This window comes from Dromiciops gliroides, chromosome 1 (genome assembly GCF_019393635.1).
Source record: "Dromiciops gliroides isolate mDroGli1 chromosome 1, mDroGli1.pri, whole genome shotgun sequence".
Taxonomy (NCBI): domain Eukaryota; kingdom Metazoa; phylum Chordata; class Mammalia; order Microbiotheria; family Microbiotheriidae; genus Dromiciops; species Dromiciops gliroides.
In genome coordinates, this window is record NC_057861.1 from 574,303,642 (window position 1) to 574,324,043 (window position 20,402).

General features: G+C 37.6%; 1 protein-coding gene across 11 annotated transcripts in view; it reads left to right on the forward strand.

Annotated features, from left to right (window-relative positions):
• Positions 1-20,402, forward strand: part of TRPM3 (transient receptor potential cation channel subfamily M member 3) — a 1,147,313-nt gene that overhangs the window by 1,118,136 nt on the left and 8,775 nt on the right. For all 11 annotated transcript variants that reach the window (XM_043978969.1, XM_043979003.1, XM_043979047.1 and 8 more), the window contains 3 exons: positions 1,388-1,538; positions 1,909-2,108; positions 5,493-5,625. In XM_043978969.1, coding sequence (XP_043834904.1) covers positions 1,388-1,538; positions 1,909-2,108; positions 5,493-5,625 — 484 coding nt within the window. The remainder of the gene's footprint in view (positions 1-1,387; positions 1,539-1,908; positions 2,109-5,492; positions 5,626-20,402) is intronic.

A 20,402-nucleotide genomic window follows, 5' to 3' on the forward strand; every position in this document is an offset into this window, starting at 1 on the left:
GCAAAATAATCCAGTTGCCTCCCTGCAAGAAGAGAGCCTGGACTGTGCCAGCCATCATGGTCTATTATCTCTTAGTGGCATTATTATTATTATCTCCTGCTGGTCAACCTCCTTACAAGATGCTTCCTTTTGTGTGTTGTCTCCCACCCACCCCCATTAGATTATAAACTCCTTGAAGGCAAAGACTGTCTTACTTTGAATTTGATGAATCCCCAACTCTTAGCACTGTGTCTTGCTAAATAAATGTTTATTGACTGACTGCCTGACTGAATTCTCACTCTGAGTAACCCCCACTTCTGAATAAGGTAGGTTATTATTGTAGAAAATCATGAAATTGTGCTGCTCAACAATCTATCTGCATTGGTAGCTAGAGTTTTCTCATCTGGAAGTTCCTTATGCCAGTGAAATCACAGGTCTAATCTTTGTCCCTGTCAAACTATGTGCTAAGTTGTGGAGATACTTTGAAAAAACAAAACAAATTCATGCCCTCAAAGACCTTATATTCTAATAGAAGAGATAATAAATACACAAACTGGTACATACATAATAAGGGAGTAGATGGAATTTAGCACTCTCGGTTTCCTCATCTATAAAATGGGGATAAAATATTCATCGCACCTACCTTCCAGGGTTGTGAGAATCAAATGAGATAAGGCTCTTGTTAAAGCACCAGCTATCCAATGAGGTCAGATTTTGCTCATGATGGATGCCCAGGAAAGCATAGACACTCTCTCTCTCCTTCAAAGCACATTACCTCTAATTCCTCCTACTGATGAAAATCCTCTCTTTTAATCAACTGGTCTTCCAAGTATCTCTCAGGGTGTTGCATTCCTTCTTCCATGCTCCCCAGCAATACAAGAATAACAAATCATTTCCTACCAACTCAGAGGTTGTTCCTTACAGCAATTAACAATGGCTGATTCATTAATTGGTGATCAATGGTGATTGGCTCCTTGCCAATAGTTGGCCTGTTTTCATCTCCATGGTGCATTTTTAAAGTAACTTGAAAAATCAGAGAGAAAGATTAAATTACCTCCATGTTCCCTTCCAACCCAAAGGTTCTGTGCATCCCTGATAAGTCAACTAGAAAGGTCCTCCAGAAACCCTCACTGAGCCTTCCTGAGGAAGACTATATGTTTCAGAGACTAATAGGAAAGTTGCGTTTTGAAAATGTAAGCCTTCTGGAAATGGCCAATATGCTACATAAGTAGACTTCCTACAAAGGCAACCGGTTACACAGAAGATTCACAGAGGGTTTTCTTGTTCTTGTTGGTTGGGGTATTTTATTATTTTATGTTTGGGACAAAATGATCACTAATTATTGATAAAGGAGCTATGGTATTAAGGACTAGACTCTCTCACTTCTTGCCTCTTTTGCCTCCTCCAGCTCCCTGTGGACAAAACGAAACCAGAGAGGATGGCAAAATAATCCAGTTGCCTCCCTGCAAGACTGGAGCCTGGATTGTGCCAGCCATCATGGCCTGTTATCTCTTAGTGGCAAATATCCTGCTGGTCAACCTCCTTATTGCTGTCTTTAAGTAAGTGGCAAGTTGGCATTTGGGGATTTTAATTCAGTGCGTGGGAGGGAGAAAAAACATACCTGAGGGCAAGGAGGTTAGGTGGGGTGTGGAAAGGTAAAACTCACTTCACTAGGAGAAGGAAATAAGCCTTAGAATACCTAGTGGTTGCTACACTCCTGAAGAACTGGCTGCTGCTGGAAAGCCAAAAGCCAGGAATACAGTCACAAGGTGGAAGTAGCTCATCCTGGGATGGTGCTGTTGTAGCCCTTTAAATTTTGTCACCATAGGGCAAAGCCACAATCCTGTCCTAGGTACACCTCTTAAAAAGGAAATAAGCACTCCTTAACAGAACAGAGGATCTCACTGCTTTCCATTTTCCCTCTTTCAGCAACACATTTTTTGAAGTTAAATCTATCTCCAATCAAGTGTGGAAGTTTCAGAGGTATCAGCTGATCATGACATTTCATGAAAGACCCGTCCTTCCACCGCCCCTAATTATTTTCAGCCACATGACCATGATATTCCAGCACCTCTGCTGTCGTTGGCGAAAACATGAGAGTGACCCAGATGAAAGAGACTACGGCCTCAGTGAGTTTTGAATACCTGATCCAATTCACTCCAAATCAGAAATTCCTATGTATTCCTACAGCTGGTTGTGCAAGATGGTTATGCCAGAAAACATACTCATTTTGCTTTCTCTATTGGCTTGTCAAAGGTTCCACATGGCCCTGGAGTTTCTTGGGGGTTGGCAGTGGCTAAACACTTGAAAAGTTGGGGGGGGAGGGTACTGAAGCCATAAAAAGATTGAATTACATGCCTTTGACCTCTCATCCCTACTGGCAGAAAACATAACCAACAGATCTCAGGGATGAATCCCAAAAATGAATCCCGAAATCTTCCACAGACTCTTCTCTATATTAGTAGAATCTATTGTTTAAGGCACTTACTAACTGTACAACTCTTGGCAAATCAATTAACTTCTACCGGTACTTTATCTGTAAAATGAGGGATAAAGGAATAAAGAAGTTGCTACAAGATTCCCAATTCCCAATTTCCATATGGAATTCTAATTCAAACAAAAGAAAGCTGATTTTAAAAATGTCATTCTGTGAGATAAGCCCTTCCTCCTCCTCTAGGTGTGACCTACCACAGTCAAAATCATGGACAGATTGAGTATTTATTAATGGGTCAGATCCTTCACTGGGAACTGCCCTGAGGGTTACCTCACATACTCAGGATCCTAGAGCAATCTGCAGATTGGTTCGATTCATTTAGTATTTATTTATTAAGCACATATCACGTACAAGGCACTGGCCTGGGTTCTAGGGACACAAAGAAAAGTCCTTCTTCAACAAACTTACATTCTATTGGATGGGGAATCACATACAGTTACAAATGAGCCCCACAGGTCCAGACAGCCCAGCAACAGGATGAATTGCCACTCTCACATTTTTCTCTCCAGTCTCACCACACCAACACTACTTTAAGCTCACATCAACTCTTGCCTGAATTCTTGTAATATCCTCCTAATTTGCCTCCCTGGGTCCATCCTCTTCTCCCTCCAATTCATTGTCAATACATGCCTGACAAATTGATATTTCTAAACCACAGGCCTGACCATGTTACTTCCCTACTCAAAAAGCTCTATGTCTTCCTCTTGCCTCTAAGATAAAATAAAAACACCTATGTTTAGCATTTAAAGTTCTTCACAATGTGGTTCCAAACTATATTTCCAGGCTAATTACACATTAGTCCTTCTAATGCATTTTGCCTTTCAGCCAAATTGGCCTACTTTTTTCCACCAGACATAATGTTCCATCTCTTGTCTCTGTTTCTAAGAACAGAGGGGAACTAGGCTGTTCCCCATGTGTAGAATATTCTCCCTTCTCTCCTCCACCTCTTAGAGCCCCTTGCTTCCTTCAAGTACCACTTCCTACAAAAGGCCTTTCCTGATCCCTTCCCCATATTCTGTATTTGCTTTATAAATGTTTTGTATTTATCTGTTCACATGCTTTTCCCAAGTAGAATGTTGACTATATGAAGGCAGGGACTCCTGTTCTTGTCTTTGTCTTGGTTTCCCTAGCACTTAGCATAGTGCCTAGCATGTAGTAGGCAATAAATAAATTATTAGATAAATTAAATAAACCATTAGATAAATGTATTATTGCCTTTTAGGTTGAATTGATATAGTATATAGAAATTTCCATAGTCCAGATTTGCATCCCAGGCTCAATCTCTATCTAAAAGGCCCAAGATAAACCAAATAGGTAGGTAGAAGCCATTTGCCCAAGTTTGTCTTAAATGTTGGTCTCTTATTACTATGCAAAGGATCCTAGGGCATCAGTAGCAGATAAGGAATGGGAAGAATTGGCAGATTATGATAGAAGAAATTCAGTGCCATGGACAGATCAGAACGAATACAGAAGAAGAATCTTGGGTCATCTCTGCATATCAGAAAGGCTAAAAGGAACTTAGAAGGTTGATATAGGGCAATTAGGTAGCACAGTGAAGAGTGCTGAGCCTGAAGTCAGAAGACTCATCTTCATGAGTTTAAATCCAGCCTCAGATACTAACTAGCTGTGTGACCTTTGGCAACACTGTTTGCCTCAGTTCTTCATCTGTAAAATGAGCTGGAGAAGGAAATGGCAAACCACTCTAGTATCTTTGCCAAGAAAACCCCAAATGGGGTCGCAAAGAGTCAGACATGACTGAAGTAACTCAACAACAACAACAACAATGGGACGCCCACTGCTGGTTCCCTCAAATGCCGGGTCCATTTAGCTTCTTGATGAAAGGCAAACAATGCAAAAATTATCTATCTACATTGTAAAATCCAACTTGTGCCCCCTTTTTATTTTTTATTTTTTTTTGTTTGAGACATTTTTTCCTCATTTTGGAAAATAACACTTGGCAAAGCCAAGGAAGGAAATGGTTGTTGTCTACTAACCTTTGTTTTCTTTCTGTGGTTAAGTAAGTAAAGTCAGTGCATTTTCTTTGGAGTGTACTGTCTTTAGCACGAAATCATACAACTTATTCATGATAAGAGAAATTATTCTGAAGTGGGGTGGGGGCAGAGGATACCCCACTGTCCCTTTATACTTTCTTTTTTTATCCATTGCTCTAGCCAATTCCTTCAACAGGCTCTTTTCCTTCTTATTAAACTCTTCTCCTACAAAGGGTCTTCTTAGGAAGGAGAGAGCTTCATTTCTCTGTGGCTATGGGCTTGGTTTTCCCATTCTCTGAACAAGCTGATATAATCAGCTACTCAGAAGGAGTAGGGCAGAGGTCATCACTCTAGACCACAGAATCCAAACACACAAATGAAATGGAACTAGAGGCAGCATGATAGAAAGTCTTAGAACATGCAAGACCATGAAAGACTTGGGTTCCTCCTCTGGCTGTGGGATCCTGGGTCACAGTGAACAGTGTGCTCTCTTTAAGCTGCAGAGAAGATTTTCTTATGGAAAGTCCCCTTATATCAGTTAAATCACAGGTCATGTCACTATCCCTGGAAGTAGCATTTAACAGTGGACCACCACTGTTCCAGCCTACCAAGCCTTTACCACCCTCACCTTCCTCCCCACACCATTCCAAAGACAAGAAGAAATTTACCCAAGATTATACTAGTGTTCTGTGAAGTCAAAAGGGCCTTAAGCAAATCATCTTCTATTTTGCAGCCTCCCCGTTTTCTGAGGCTGGTTGTAATTCTTAGCTATTAGTGGTCTAAGAATTACAGCTATTTCCAATGATGAGGCCAGATGTCCTTAGATAGATTTCTGATCTAAAAGGCAAGTAAATGGTCAGAGAAACTGATCTGAAATAGCCTATTTGAAAGAATGAAATTTGGTTGAAGTTCAGTGAAGAATCCAGGCCAGTCTACATAGTCCAATTGATATATTGGTAAATGAAGCAATGTCTCTGAAAGAGAAGCAAATTTTCTACTCTGACTAGTCTCTCTTGTTGCTTTCACAGAACTTTTCATAACAGATGATGAGCTCAAGAAAGTCCATGATTTTGAGGAGCAGTGCATAGAGGAATATTTTAGAGAAAAGGATGACAGATTCAATTCTTCTAATGACGAAAGGATACGAGTAACATCAGAAAGGTACTTACTACATATTATCTTTTCCACCATGAAATTCATCTTTGGGAAATGATTATGTTCTCAACTGTAACAAACAGGAAGAGGCAATGTTTGGTTGTTGTCTGGTACCACTAGTGCTTATTACCTAGGAAATGAGTATGCAAAAAATTATTGTTCTTCGTAATTGTTAATTATTGTCTTAGTGATTGTTCTTAATAATAAATATTAGTCTCTAGACTTTTAAATGAAGCCACAGGATCATAGATAAATCTAGGAGGGACCTCAGAGACCATCCAGACTCAGGAAGTCTAGTGATTGTCCCAAAGTCAGAGCGGTCATAGAAACAAATGTCATTCTTACATCCAGTCCTAGTGTGGCCTGTATGCATAAATTGGGGAACATGTCATTCATTCACTGTTTATACCTGCAGTGTACACAGCTAATACCTGTAATATTTAAAGTGGCACTCAGACTTTACAAGCATTCCATGGACCTTGGTTCAAATCCTGACTCTGCCTCTTGCTTCCCATTGTGACCTTGGACAAGTCACTAAATCTTTTGAGGGTTCAGTTCCATCATGTGAAAAATGATAAGAGTAGACAGGATGATATCTAAGCTCCCTTTCAGCACTAAATCTATGAAAAAGGAAAAAAGAAACAAGCATTTATTAAGCAATTACTATATGCCAAGCACTATGTTAAGTACTTTACAAATGGTATCTCATTTTATCTTTACAAGAAGATGTAGATGTTATTATTATTGCCATTTTACAAAAGAGGAAACTGAGGCAAAACAGAGATAAAGTTCATTTACCCAGAGTAGAGTATCAGGCCTGGAGTAAGGAAAATGAGCTCAAATCCAGCCACAAACACTTAAAATCATCATTATCTCTTGCCCTACCTAGATACTTATAAGTGATAATCCTATGATCCAGAAAATGAGTTTACAAAATACAGTCCACTGAAATGTAATCTTATTGTGGCTGCCAACTATGCCTATAAGTTCCAAGATGCAGTGGTTCAAAGCAGGACAGTGTCTACAGGAATCTAGATAGAACTGGAGTAAGCCCAAGGCTAGCTGGGCATTTGCCCACGTACGTGTGCATGGCACTTTTCTAGGGGAAGAATACAGGACTGCCTTGCTGCCCCTAGAAACTGCAGCCAGTTAAGACAGATTCAAGATATGTCCACTCCAGAATATATAGCAAGCTCCGGCTCTAGCCTAGTCCTGAGAAGCTGCTGCCAACTGGGGAATCCAATCTGTAACAGGTCTGATGCTTCCTTGAGGTTCTTGAGGATTTGGGTTTGCTTCAGGATACCTCAGGAGGCCCAAAGCTTCTGATAAATAATGAAGAGGAACTGTAAGAATTTGAGTGTCTAGTTTTAACAAAAATATAAAGAAGAAAGTCAAACCAAAGATACCTAAACACTGAATTTTTAAAAAAGAAAAATATTCAATAGGTGGCACAGTGAGAACCAGGCCTGGAACCAGGAAGTCCTAAGTTCAAATCCAGCCTCAGACACTTACTATCTGTGTGACCCTGGGAAAGTCACTTAACCCCATTGGCTTCAGTTTCCTCATCTGTGAAATGAGCTGGAGAAGGAAATGGCAAACCATTCAAGTATCTTTGCCAAGAAAGTTCCAAATGCAGTTGGACATGACTGAAAAAATAGCTGAACAACAAAATATAAAAGAGGCTAAAAAAAATAAGTGGCTTCTTTAAAACACCCATTGCCATTTGCCATTGTAGACTTGCTTTTCCAGAAGCTATTAGATAATTCCACTTCCCTCAAAAGAAGGGAGCATATCTTAAAATGTAATGGTTCTGCTTGTACTTGAAGGTTCAAATGACTGTCAATGTGTAACCTGATAAGTCAACTCCCTCCAAGAAGAGTCAATGTTTGGTTTTTCCCTAGACTAGGTGATTTTTATCAGCTCATGATTTTGTTCTAAGCTAAGCTGTTCCCCCCACTCCCACCCCCCACAAAAACAAAAACAAACAAAAAACCACTCAAATGCTAGTGAGCTTTTTCCCTGTACAGAAGTACCTGAGGGCTTTGCCAACAGAGATGGCTCTAACCTGATCTGACAGCACAAGAAAAATTGTATGTTGCTTTTTTTTAATCACATGATACACTTAAGATATCTTTTTCATGGATTTCATCTTGACTATTAAAGTTTGGAAATGAGGTAAAATTTTTGCATTCCTTTCATTCTTGTGTTTTCTTGGAAACAGTATGGTACAGTGGGAGGAGCACATGGGGCCTGGGTTCAAATCTTGTTACTAATTACTTGTTACTTGTTACTAATAGTGACTACATGTATAACCCTGGGCAAATCACTTGACCTCTCAGTGGCCTCAAATGACTTCAGTATGATAAATTGAATAGAAGGTGCCAGTCGGCCTTGGGAGAGGTCAAATCAGGAAAAAAAAATTGTTCAGCATGTACTGCCCCCCAAAAAAGCACTACTGAATAATTAATTCCCACACACTGTTTATAGAATTTATGAAATCTTCATGTAATTTTAAAGTGAAGTATTAGAAATATATGCATGGTTAAAGGAAACTAACAAACATAATTCATAAGAAATTAAGACTAGTTCAGATTTCTCAGCTTTGAGATAACTACATCTGCCTTTTGGGAGATATTTATAATCCAATCTAATCGCCCAACTTGAAAACCCTCTCCAATTGCTGGGGAGAGATTGCACAAATGGCATTCTATTCCTGGTCCTGTGTTCCCCACCCCCACCCTCCTATTCCCACACACGTGGCCCGGGTGAGTAAATATATGAACACGTGCCATGCACTGTTTGTGCCTCTAGTACACACAGCCAAGACTAATCAAGTTTAAGCTGTCCAAGGACTCTGTAAACATCCTGAACACCTCGGTCCCTCCAAAACGAAGTATATTGTGATCACAATAATATGAAACAATTTTTATTCTGGCTAATAGACCACAGAGCAAAAAAATCAGCTTTGATTTTCTTCTCTGGCCTAGGACAAAATTTTTATTAATGAACAGACAAGCATGGCATTCCAAGATGATAGTGTCATATACACATGTGATTGGTGCACATTACTCAGACAAGCAAAGGGGGAAGAAAACAAGTTTTTATCAAGCACCTACTTTGTGTCAAGCACTATGCTTACACATATTATTTCATTTGATTATCACAATTATCCCTATTAAAGATGGGGAATTACCCTTTATAGATGGGGAAACTAGGGCAGTAGAGTTGTTGTTTTTTTAATGACTTACCCAGGGTCTAATAAGTGTCTAAGGACAACTAGGTGGTAGAGTGAATAGAGTGTTGGGACTAGAGTCTAGAAGACATGAGCTTAAATCCAGTCTCAGACACTTATGAGCTATATGACCCTGGGCAAGTCACTTAATCTTTGTCTACCTCAGTTTCCTCATCTGTAAAATGGAGATAATTATAATATCTACTTCCCAGGGTTGTTGTGAGGATCAAATGAGATAATCATCAACACATAGCAAATGCTATATAAATGTTAGCTATTATTATTAGCTATTATTCCTGAATCTAGCAGTCTATCAACTGTACCACCTAAATAGCTAGGCAAACAGAAACAGAAACAGGAAGGAGTTAAAACATTTCTTCAGTGTGTGCCAAGCACTGTGCTAAATGTTGAAGATAGAAATACAAGCAAGAAAGACAGTTGCTGCCCTCAGGGAGCTTATGGTGAGACGATATATAAAGGAGAAGATAAAGAAAGGGGCTCAGGGATAGGTTTAGGGCATTAGGAGTTCAGGTTCTAGATAATATAAAGTGACAGCTCACCTACCAGAGCCCAGACTCCCAAGGACACTGTCCAGGTCTGGTGGGAGGGGTGAAAAGATATTGCCAGAATGAAAGCAACATGATTTGGAAATGTCTTGGAAGAACACTGGCTTTGTAATCAGAGGAGACCTGGGGTTTGAATCCCACCTCTGCCATTGGCTACTTACATCAACTTGATTACAGAATGTAATATAGATTCTTCATCTCAAAAGAGAAGTGGTTGGACTAAATTACCTCTAAGGCTTATTCTATCCTATGATTATGTAGAATCCTACATAATTCTACCTTGCTGAATGAGTCTTAATTGGGAAATAATGACAATAAATGTAATCAGTGTGACATCTGTCACATTGGACCACCTGTTCTTGTGGGATACTCTTTCTTTGCTTGGCATCCATTATACTAACTCTTCCTCCCGTCCTTTAAAAATAGGTGTCCTCAAAGGTTTTGTTTTCTCTTTTTTCCTCTCTCTCTAGGTGAGTACATCTATTCCCATGACTTCAATCAGCACCTCTGTGTAATGACTCACAAATCTATATTTCTACTCACAGAGTCCCAATCCCTTATTTCCAACTGCTCCCCTCAGGTATCTCCACCTTATTGTTCCACAAACACTTCAAACCTAACATGTCTAAAACTTAACTCATCTCTGCCATAAGGAATACAGCACTTGATGTGGAGGAAGGAAGACCTAGGTTTTAATCCTGTTTCTAACCTGTACCAGCTTTGTGACCCTGGGCAAGTCACTTAACATCTTCAGAAATTAGTTTTCTCATCTGCAAAATGAAGAATGTTGACCCTATAACTTCTAAGGTCACTTACATCTCTAAATCCATAAGCTGCCTGTTCCTCACAGTGAGCAATGTATAGAGTGGATAGATGACTGGATGGAGTGGAAAGATCCATTCTGATGTCAGAGAACCTGGGTCTAATTAATGTCTCTACAGCCACCAATAGCCATCATCATTTCTTGTTTGAAAACAATCATCAAGATTTCTCCCAAATTCTTTCTGCATATTTTCTAAGCTAGTCCTACTTCAGAATATGGTCAGTTGCTTAGCTAGCTAATACATTTCATTCTGATTCCCAGGTTTGAGTTAATATTTCCTGCTTCACAGCAATCGTGTAGGAATGGCTTATCTTCATCTACTTCTCTCTAGGATTTGGGGACTCTTGGCTGAACAAATCCAATTCGTGCACTCTGCACCACGCCATTCTATGCCCATCTGCTTAGTAACTCATTGTATTTTTGCTAGTTGAGTTCAAGCCACTGCAGGGCACCCACACGAAGCAGAGATGTCCAGGCATCATGCCTGATTCAAACTAGAGCAAACTACATGATACAATCTGGTTGGTGTTTGGAGGCCAGAATTGCATTCTGTGTAGCTCTTAAAATCACAGAATCTTAGAATTGAAAAGGTCCTTAAAGGTCGTTTAGTCCAACCTCCCACTCAATGTAAGAATCTCTGTTACAACATTCTGGCCACATGTTTGTCCACCCTATGCTATCAGTACTATCAGTAATGGAGAAGCATTTTTCTTGTTGAATTTCAGTAATGAGAAAGTTATTCCTTAGAATTGAGCCAAGATTTGCCTTCTATAGCTTCAGCAAGCATTAATTAAGCACCTACTGTGTGCCAGGTACTAGGCACCAGGGATACAAGCAAAAGTAGAAACGGTCACCACCTCAATGAGTTTACATTCTATTTCCAACAAGCTCTTGGTTCTTCCCTGAAACAACATAGGATAAGTGCATTCCCTATTCCATCTGACAGCCCTTCCAATTTTTCAAAACAATTATCATGTACCTTTACCTTCTCTTTACCAGTTAAAACATCTATAGTTCCTTCAAGTATTTCTTGTGGTATTCCATTTGCTAAAAACCTGTGACATCCTGGTTGCTCCAATCTAGGAGTGTTTTAATTAGTCAATGTTGCTTTTAAAATGTGGCACCTATTGTCTGAATACAGACTGAAGAATCCTAGTTTTCACTTTCCTTCTTTTTTTTTGTTCAAATCTTCTTGTACAAAATGACTAATATGGAAATATGCACATGTATAGCCTATTTTAGATTGCTTGCTGTCTCAAGGAGGGGAGAGGGAAGGAAGGGAGGGAGGAATAGAAGTTGGAACTCCAAACTTTTTAAAATGTTAAAAAATTGTTTAAATATGTAATTGCAGAAAAATAAAATGTCATTTAAAAATAACACAGAAGAATATAGCTGAATGGATTAGAAATCAAATAATTAAAAAAAAAACAAAAATAAATGTGGCATGAAGAACTGAGCACATGAAACGACCAGGGCAGAGTACAATGGGACTGTTTATTTCCTCGCTGAGTATGCTATTCATATAGCTGGGGGTAGCCACAGCATAGAGAATAGGGAGGTGTCTTTGGAAACTGAAAGATGTGGGCCCACTCAGGTTCCAGCTCTGAAACAGTCTTTGTGATCCTGGATAAATCACCTAACCCTTCAATGCCTCAAGCAACTTTCTTAAACTTGGGATTGCTGATTCTGTATCATTGGTTCTGCCTTGTTAAAGAAAGTTTCTTCATTAGTGGTAGTTTAAATGACCTCCCATGTCTCCCTCAGGGTGCCTTACCAAATGAAAGTTAGCTTTTCCTTAAATTTTCCCAGAGTGCATTATCTGCCTCTCTCTTTTATCTCTGGCATATCCAATAGGAATAATGCCTGTTGGCATAATATGTTATTATACCCAGACAGCTAGGTGATTCACAGTAAGCAACACCCAAGTTCAAATCCTGCCTCAGACACTAGCTATGTGACTTTGGGCAAGTCACTTAACTTCTTCTTGTTTCAGTTTCCTCACCTATCAAGTCAAATAAAGACAATATACATCTATTAAGTGCTAGGTAGTGTGGTAAGAGCTGGGGATTACCAAGAAAAACAGTTCGTGCTCTCAAGGAGCTCAAAGTTTAATGGGTGATACAATATGAAAATGATTATATATAAGAAAAACTATATATTGGATAAATTGGAAATGAGAATAAGTGGAATTAAGAGGGACTAGAAAAGACTTCCTAAAGAAGGTGAAATTTTAGCTGGGACTTGAAAGAAGCCAGAGAATTAAGGAGGAAGAACTTTCCAGGCATGAGGGACAAATAGTGAAACTGATCAGAGTAGGGAGATGGAAAATCATGTGTGAGGAACAACAAGAAAACTAATGTTACAGGACAGAAGATTATGTGGGATGGGGGCTGGAAGAGTTCTGTTTGTTGGAAAGGTAGAAGGGGCCAGGCTAAAACTTCAAATGCCAAACAGAGGCAATAGGGAGCCACTAGAGTTTTTATTGAGTGGAGGACAAGGGTGGATAAAGAGGAAGAGGTGGTGGTGACAAGGTTAAACTCGGGCTTTAGGAAGATCAATTTGACTGCTGAGTGGAAGATGGACTAGAATAAAAAGAGACTTGAGGCAGGAAACCAACCAGCAGGGTACTACAATGGTTCCAATGTGAGGTAATAAGGGCCTGCCCAAGGGCAATGATAGTGTCAGGAGAAAAGGTAGCATATACAAGAAATGTTTAAAAGGGAGAATAAATAGGAACTTGGCTACACACTGGCTCATCTAATCAGAAAAAGTGATAAATTTGTCATCCCTGCCTCCATCCAAATTGTTGATAAAAACATTAAGCAAGATAGGCAACCAAAAGCAGCTACAAATCAAACTATTTTCATTTCATCCACAGTATTTACAATGACATCATAAAGGATTTTGTCAAATGCAATGGCTGAAATCACGATATACTGTGTCCACTAAATGGACTCCAGCTTGTCAATGACTTTCCTAAAATTTCTTTCTTAACAAGTCAAATCAACAAGCATTTATTAAGCACCAACTATGTCCCAAGCACTATACTAAGTGCTGGGGTTTTGAAAAAAGGCAAAAATAAAAACTCAAAACCAAAGAGGTAGCACCATGAATTATCAGGCTTTTCCAGAGACATTCCCAAAGTATTCTTTGTCAATATCTATTTCTGCAGCAACTACTTCTTGCATTGATTCACAGCAGTTAAAGTTTTAAGACTGTGCTATTAGAATAATTTACACTCAATGTTCTTTGTGTGCCTATAGCAGAAGGAGAAGGTACCCTTAGTTTCTCCAAAAGGGTTCTAAATCAGAGATTCTTAACATTTTTGTACCCTTTGAAGGTCTGTTTGACCCCTTCTTAAAACGTTTTTTAAATAAGTAGACTAACAAAAGGAATCCATTATAGTGAAAATAAAATGTAACTTTTTCCATCCATTTAGTCAACAAATATTTTCTGAGCTCTTGGGCACCATGAGGAATTAAATTTTTGACTAACTGAAAGATAAAGAAGGGGGCAGCTAGGTGGTGCTGTGGATAAAGCACTGGCCCTGGAGGACCTGAGTTCAAATCCGACCTCAGATACTTGACACTTACTAGCTGTGTGACCATGGGCAAGTCACTTAACCCTCATTGCCCCACCAAAAACAACAACAAAAACAACAAAAACCAAACAAACAAACAACAAAAAAAAAAGATAAAGAAGAAGTTCCTACTCTCAAAGAACTTGTGATCTAGTATGATATATAAGATATGAGCACAAAGAATTACAATATAAGATAGTGGTGGCAAGCAGCATTCAGGCATTTGGAATTCAGGAATTCAGGAGAGCCATCACTTAAGGCAGAAGTTCCTTTTTTTTTTTTTTTGGTCATAATTACCTCTGGGACTTTGGATGGCACTTGATTTGCCTGTTCCTCTATGTCTTTATTTGTAAAATGCAAGGTCATGCTGTCATGAATGTAGACCTGGAGTGAGGACCAAAGAGGATAATCTTAAAGGTCCCTTCTAGCTATGGATCCTATGATTCTTGCTGACAGTGTGATCTGCTTTCCCACTCTCATTTCTTTTTTTTTTTTTAATGTATGAGGTATTTTATTTTTTCCATTACATGTAAAGATAGTTCTCAACTTTTGTTTATACATGCTTTACAATTTCAGATTTTTCTCCCTCCCACCCCTCCCTCCCCCCCTCCCCTAGACAGCAGGTAATCTTATATAGGTTATATCTATATATCTCTATACATATACATATAGAGATATATATATATATACACACACACATATATATACACATAATAACATTAATCCTATTTCTGCATTAATCCTGTTACAAGAGAAAGAATCAGAGCAGTGATGCAAAGCCTCAAAATAGAAAGAAAAAAAAAAAACCAACAGCACCCAAAACAAAAGAAATAATATGGTTCAATCAGCATCTATACTCCACAGTTCTTTCTTTCTTTTTTTTTTTCTTGGATTTGGAGATCCTCTTCTATCATGAGTTCCCTGGAACTCTTCTGTACCATTGCATTGGTGAGAAGAATATAGTCCATCACAGTAGGTCAACACTCAATGTTGATGATACTGTGTACAATGTTCTTCTGGTTCTGCTCATCTCACTCATCATCAGCTCATGTAAGACCCTCCAGGTTTCTCTGAACTCTTCCTGCTCATCATTTCTTACAGCACAATAGTATTCCATTGTATTCATATACCACAACTTGTCCAGCCATTCCCCAATTGATGGGCACCCCCTCAACTTCCAATTCCTTGCTACCACATAAAGAGCAGCTATAAATATTTTTGTACATGTGGGTCCCTTTCCCCCTTCCATGATTTCTTTGGGCAAAAGACCTAAAAGTGGGATTGCTGGGTCAAAGGGTATGCACAGCTTTATTGCCCTTTGGGCATAATTCCAAATTGTTCTCCAGAATGGTTGGATCAGCTCACAGCTCCACCAACAATGCATTAGTGTTCCAATTTTCCCACAGCCTCTCCAACATTTATTATCTTCCTTTTTTGTCATTTTAGCCAATCTGATAGGTGTCAGGTGGTACCTCAGAGTTGTTTTAATTTGCATCTCTCTAATCATTAGAGATTTAGAGCATTTTTTCATATGGGAATAGATAGCTTTGGTTTCTTCATCAGAAAACTGCCTGTTCATATCCTTTGACCATTTCTCAATTGGGGAATGACTTGGATTCTTATAAATTTGATTTAATTCCCTATATATTTTAGAGATGAGGCCTTTATCAGAAGCACTGGCCTCAAAAATTGTTTCCCAGCTTTCTGCCTCCCTTCCAATTTTGGATGCATTGCTTCTGTTTGTACAAAAATTTTTTAATTTAATATAATCAAAATCATCCATTTTGCATTTTATAATATACTCTATCTCTTGTTTGGTCAAAAACTGTTTTCCTTTCCAAAGATCTGATAGGTACACTATTCCTTTCTCTCCTAATTTACCTATGGTATCACCTCTTATGTCTAAATCATGTACCCATTTTGACCTTATTTTAGTATAAGGTGTAAGATGTTGGTCTATGCCTAATTTCTGCCATACTATCTTCCAGTTTTCCCAGCAGTTTTTGTCAAATACTGAGTTCCTATTCCAGAAGCTGGAGTCTTTGGGTTTATCAAACACTACATTACTAGTGTCATTTACTACTGCATTTCCTGAGCCTAGCCTATTCCATTGATCTACCACTCTATTTTTTAGCCAGTACCAGATAGTTTTGATGACTGCAGCTTTATAGTAAAGCTCCAGGTTTGGTACTGCTAACCCACCTTCCTGTGAATTTTTTTTTCATTATTTCCCTGGATATTCTTGATTTTTTGTTTTTCCAGATGAATTTTGTTATTATTTTTTCTAGCTCTATAAAATAATTTTTAGGTAGTCTGATTGGTATGGCACTGAATAAGTAAATTAATTTAGGCAGTATTGTCATTTTTACTATATTAGCTCTGCCTATCCATGAGCAATTGATATCTTTCCAATTATTTAGATCTGATTTGATTTGTGTGAAGAGTGTTTGGTAGTTGTGTTCATAGAGTTCCTGGGTTTGTCTTGGCAAGTAGACTCCCAAGTATTTTATATTATCTACCGTTACTTTAAATGGAATTTCTCTTTCTATCTCTTGCTGCTGGACTTTGTTGGTCATGTGTAGAAATGCTGATGATTTATGTGGATTTATTTTATATCCTGCTACTTTGCTAAAGTTGTTAATTGTTTCAAGTAATTTTTGACTTGATTCTCGAGGATTCCTTAAGTATACCATCATATCATCTGCAAAGAGTGATAGTTTTGTTTCCTCCTTGCCTATTCTAATTCCTTTAATTCCCTTCTCTTCTCTGATTGCTAAAGCTAACATTTCTAGAACAATATTAAATAATAGGGGTGATAATAGACATCCCTGTTTCACCCCTGATCTTATTGGGAAGGCCTCTAATTTATCTCCATTGCATATAATACTTGCTGATGGCTTTAGGTAGATACTGTTTATTATTCTAAGGAAAGCTCCCCCTATTCCTAAACTCTCTAGTGTTTTTATTAGGAATGGGTGCTGTACTTTGTCAAAAGCTTTCTCTGCATCTATTGAGATAATCATATGATTTTGGTTGGTTTTCTTATTGATGTGGTTGATTATGTTAATAGTTTTCCTAATGTTGAACCAGCACTGCATTCCTGGTATAAATCCCACCTGGTCATAGTGTATTATCCTGGTGATCACTTGCTGTAATCTCCTTGCTAATATCTTATTTAAGATTTTAGCATCAATATTCATTAGGGAGATTGGTCTATAATTTTCTTTCTCTGTTTTTGCTTTGCCTGGTTTTGGTATCACCACCATATTTGTGTCATAAAACGAATTTGGTAGAACTCCTTCTTCCCCTATTTTTCCAAATAATTTGTATAATATTGGAATTAATTGTTCTTTAAATGTTTGGTAAAATTCACCCGTAAACCCATCTGGCCCTGGGGATTTTTTCTTAGGGAGTTCATTAATAGCTTGTTCAATTTCTTTTTCTAATATGGGTTTATTTAAGGATTTTATTTCCTCTTCAGTTAACCTGGGCAGTTTGTATCTTTGTAAATATTCATCCATTTCATTTAGATTGTCAAATTTATTGGCATACAGTTGGGCAAAATATTTCCTAATTAGTGCTTTAATTTCCACTTCATTCGTGGTAACATCACCCTTTTCATTTTTGATACTGGTAATTTGGTTTTCTTCTTTCTTTTTTTTAATCAAATTAACCAATATTTTATCTATTTTATTGGTTTTTTCATAAAACCAGCTCTTAGTTTTATTGATTAATTCTATAGTTTTTTTGCTTTGAATCTTATTAATTTCTCCTTTAATTTTCAGGATCTCTAATTTAGTGTCTAATTGGGGATTTCTAATTTGTTCTTTTTCTAACTTTTTAAGTTGCATGCCCAATTCATTAATCTCCTCTTTCTCTTTTTTATTCATGTAAGCATTTAGAGCTATAAAATTTCCCCTAAGCACTGCTTTGGCTGCATCCCATAGATTTTGGTATGTTGTCCCCCCACTCTCATTTCTGAAAGAACAAATTAGGATTTAGACCAGAAATGCAGGACTGGTTCAATATTAGGAAAACTATCACCATAATAGATCACATCAATAACAAAACTAACCAAAATCCTATGATTATCTCAATCGATTCAGAGAAAGCTTTTGACAAAATACAGCACCCATTCCTACTAAAAACACTAGAGAGCACAGGAATTAATGGAGCTTTCCTTAAGATGATAGACAGTATCTATTTTCAACCATCAGCAAGTATTATATGCAATGGGAATACATTAGAGGCATTTCTAATAAGATCAGAGGTGAAACAAGGATGCCCATTATCACCACTATTATTCAATATTGTACTAGAAATGTTAGCCTTAGCAATAAGAAAAAGAAATTGGAGGAATTAGAAAGGGCAAGGAAGAAACAAAACTATTACTCTCTGCAGATGACATGATGGCATACTTAGAGAATCCTAAAGAATCAGCTAAAAACTACTTGAAACAATTAACAACTTTAGCAAAGTTTCAGGATACAAAATAAAGCCACATAAATCATTAGCATTTCTATATATGACCAACAAAGTCCAGCAACAAGAAATAGAAAAAGAAATTCCATTTAAAATTACTATAGACAATATAAAATATTTGGGAGTCTACCTGCCAAGGCAAATCCAAGAACCATATGAACACAATTACAAAACACTTTTCATACAAATAAAAGCAGATCTAAACAAATTGAAAAATATCATTTGCTCATGGGTAGGCTGTGCTAATATAATAAAAATAATAATTCTACCCAAATTAATTTACTTATTCAGTGCCATACCAATCAAACTACCAAAAAATTATTTCACAGAGCTAGAAAAAATAATAACAAAATTTATCTGGAAGAACAAAAGGTCAAAAATATCAAGGGAATTAATGAAAAAATGCAAAGGAAGGTGTCCTAGCTATACCAGATTTAAAACTATATTATAACGTAGCAACCATCAAAACAATTTGGTACTGGATTAAAAATAGAGAGGTGGATCAGTGGAATAGGTTAGGCACACAAAACCCAACAGTAAATGCACATAGCAATCTCCTTTTTGATAAACCCAAAGACTCTAGCCTCCAGTACAAAAACTCACTATTTGATAAAAACTGCTGGGAAAACTGGAAAATAGTATGGCAGAAACTAGGCATAGACAACATCTTACACCATACACCAAAGCAAAGTCAAAATGGGTATAAGATCTACACATAAAGGGTGATGCCATAGGCATATTAGAAAAGGAAGGAATAGTTTCCTTGTTAGAACTATGGAGGGGGGAAGAATTTATAACCAAAGATGAGATAGAGAACATTATGAAATGCAGAGTGGATCATTTTGACTACATTAAATTAAAAAGGGTTTACATAAACAAAACCAATGCAAACAAGATTAGAAGGAATGTAGAAAGCTGGGAAACAATTTTTACAAACTGTTTCTGATAAAGGCCTCATATATAGAGAACTGAATCAAATATATAAGAATACAAGTCATTCCCCAATTTAGAAATGGTCAAAGGATGTGAACAGGCAGTTTCCAGATGAAGAAATTAAAGCTATTTAAAGCCATATAAAAAAATGTTCTCAATCAATACTAATTAGAGAAATGCAAATTAAAACTACTCTGAGGTACTTCCTCACACCTATCTAATTGGCTAATATGACAAAAAAGGAAAATGATAAATGTTGGAGAAGATGTGGGAAAATTGGAACACTAATGCACTGTTGGTGGAGCTGAGAACTGATCCAACCATTCTGGAAAACAATTTGGAACCAAGCCCAAAAGTCTTTAAAACTGTGCACACCCATTGACCTACTACTAGGTCTACATCCCAAAGAGATCATGAAAAAGGGAAAAGGACCCACATGTACAAAAATATTTATAGCTGTTCTTTTTGTGGTGGCAAAGAACTGGAAATTGAGGGAATGCCGATCAATTGGGGAATGGCTAAACAAGTTGTGGTATACAAATAGAATGGAATACTTATTGTACTGTAAGAAAAGATAAGAAGGTGGATTTCAGAAAAACCTGGAAAGATTTACATGAATTTATGCTGAGTAAAATGAGCAGAACCAAGAGAACATTGTACACAGTATCAACAACACTGTGTGATAATCAACTGTGATGGATTTAATTCTTTTCAGCAATACAGTGATCCAAGACAATGTCAAAAGACTCATGGTAGAAAATGCTCTCCGCATTCAGAAAAAGAACTTTGGATTCTGAATGCAGATTGAAGCATACCATTTTCACTTTTTTTTGTTGCTTTGCTGTTGTTTATTCTTTTTTGTGTTTTTTTTCCTTTTGTTCTGACTCTTCTCTTACAACATGACTAATGTGTTTAACATGATTGTAATGTATGACCTATATCAGATTGCTTGTTGGCTTGGGGAGGGGGAAGGGAAGGAATGGTGGGAGAAAAAAATTGGAACTCAAAAACATATCTTTACATGTAATTGGAAAACAATTTTAAAAAACCAAATTTTACAAAAGAATAAATTAAAGAACCTAAGATCTGGACACCACTATGTTCTTCCTTGCCTTGTACCCTGGCCCCCTTATAAATTAACCTGTTGACATTCAGCTCTGTCCAAAT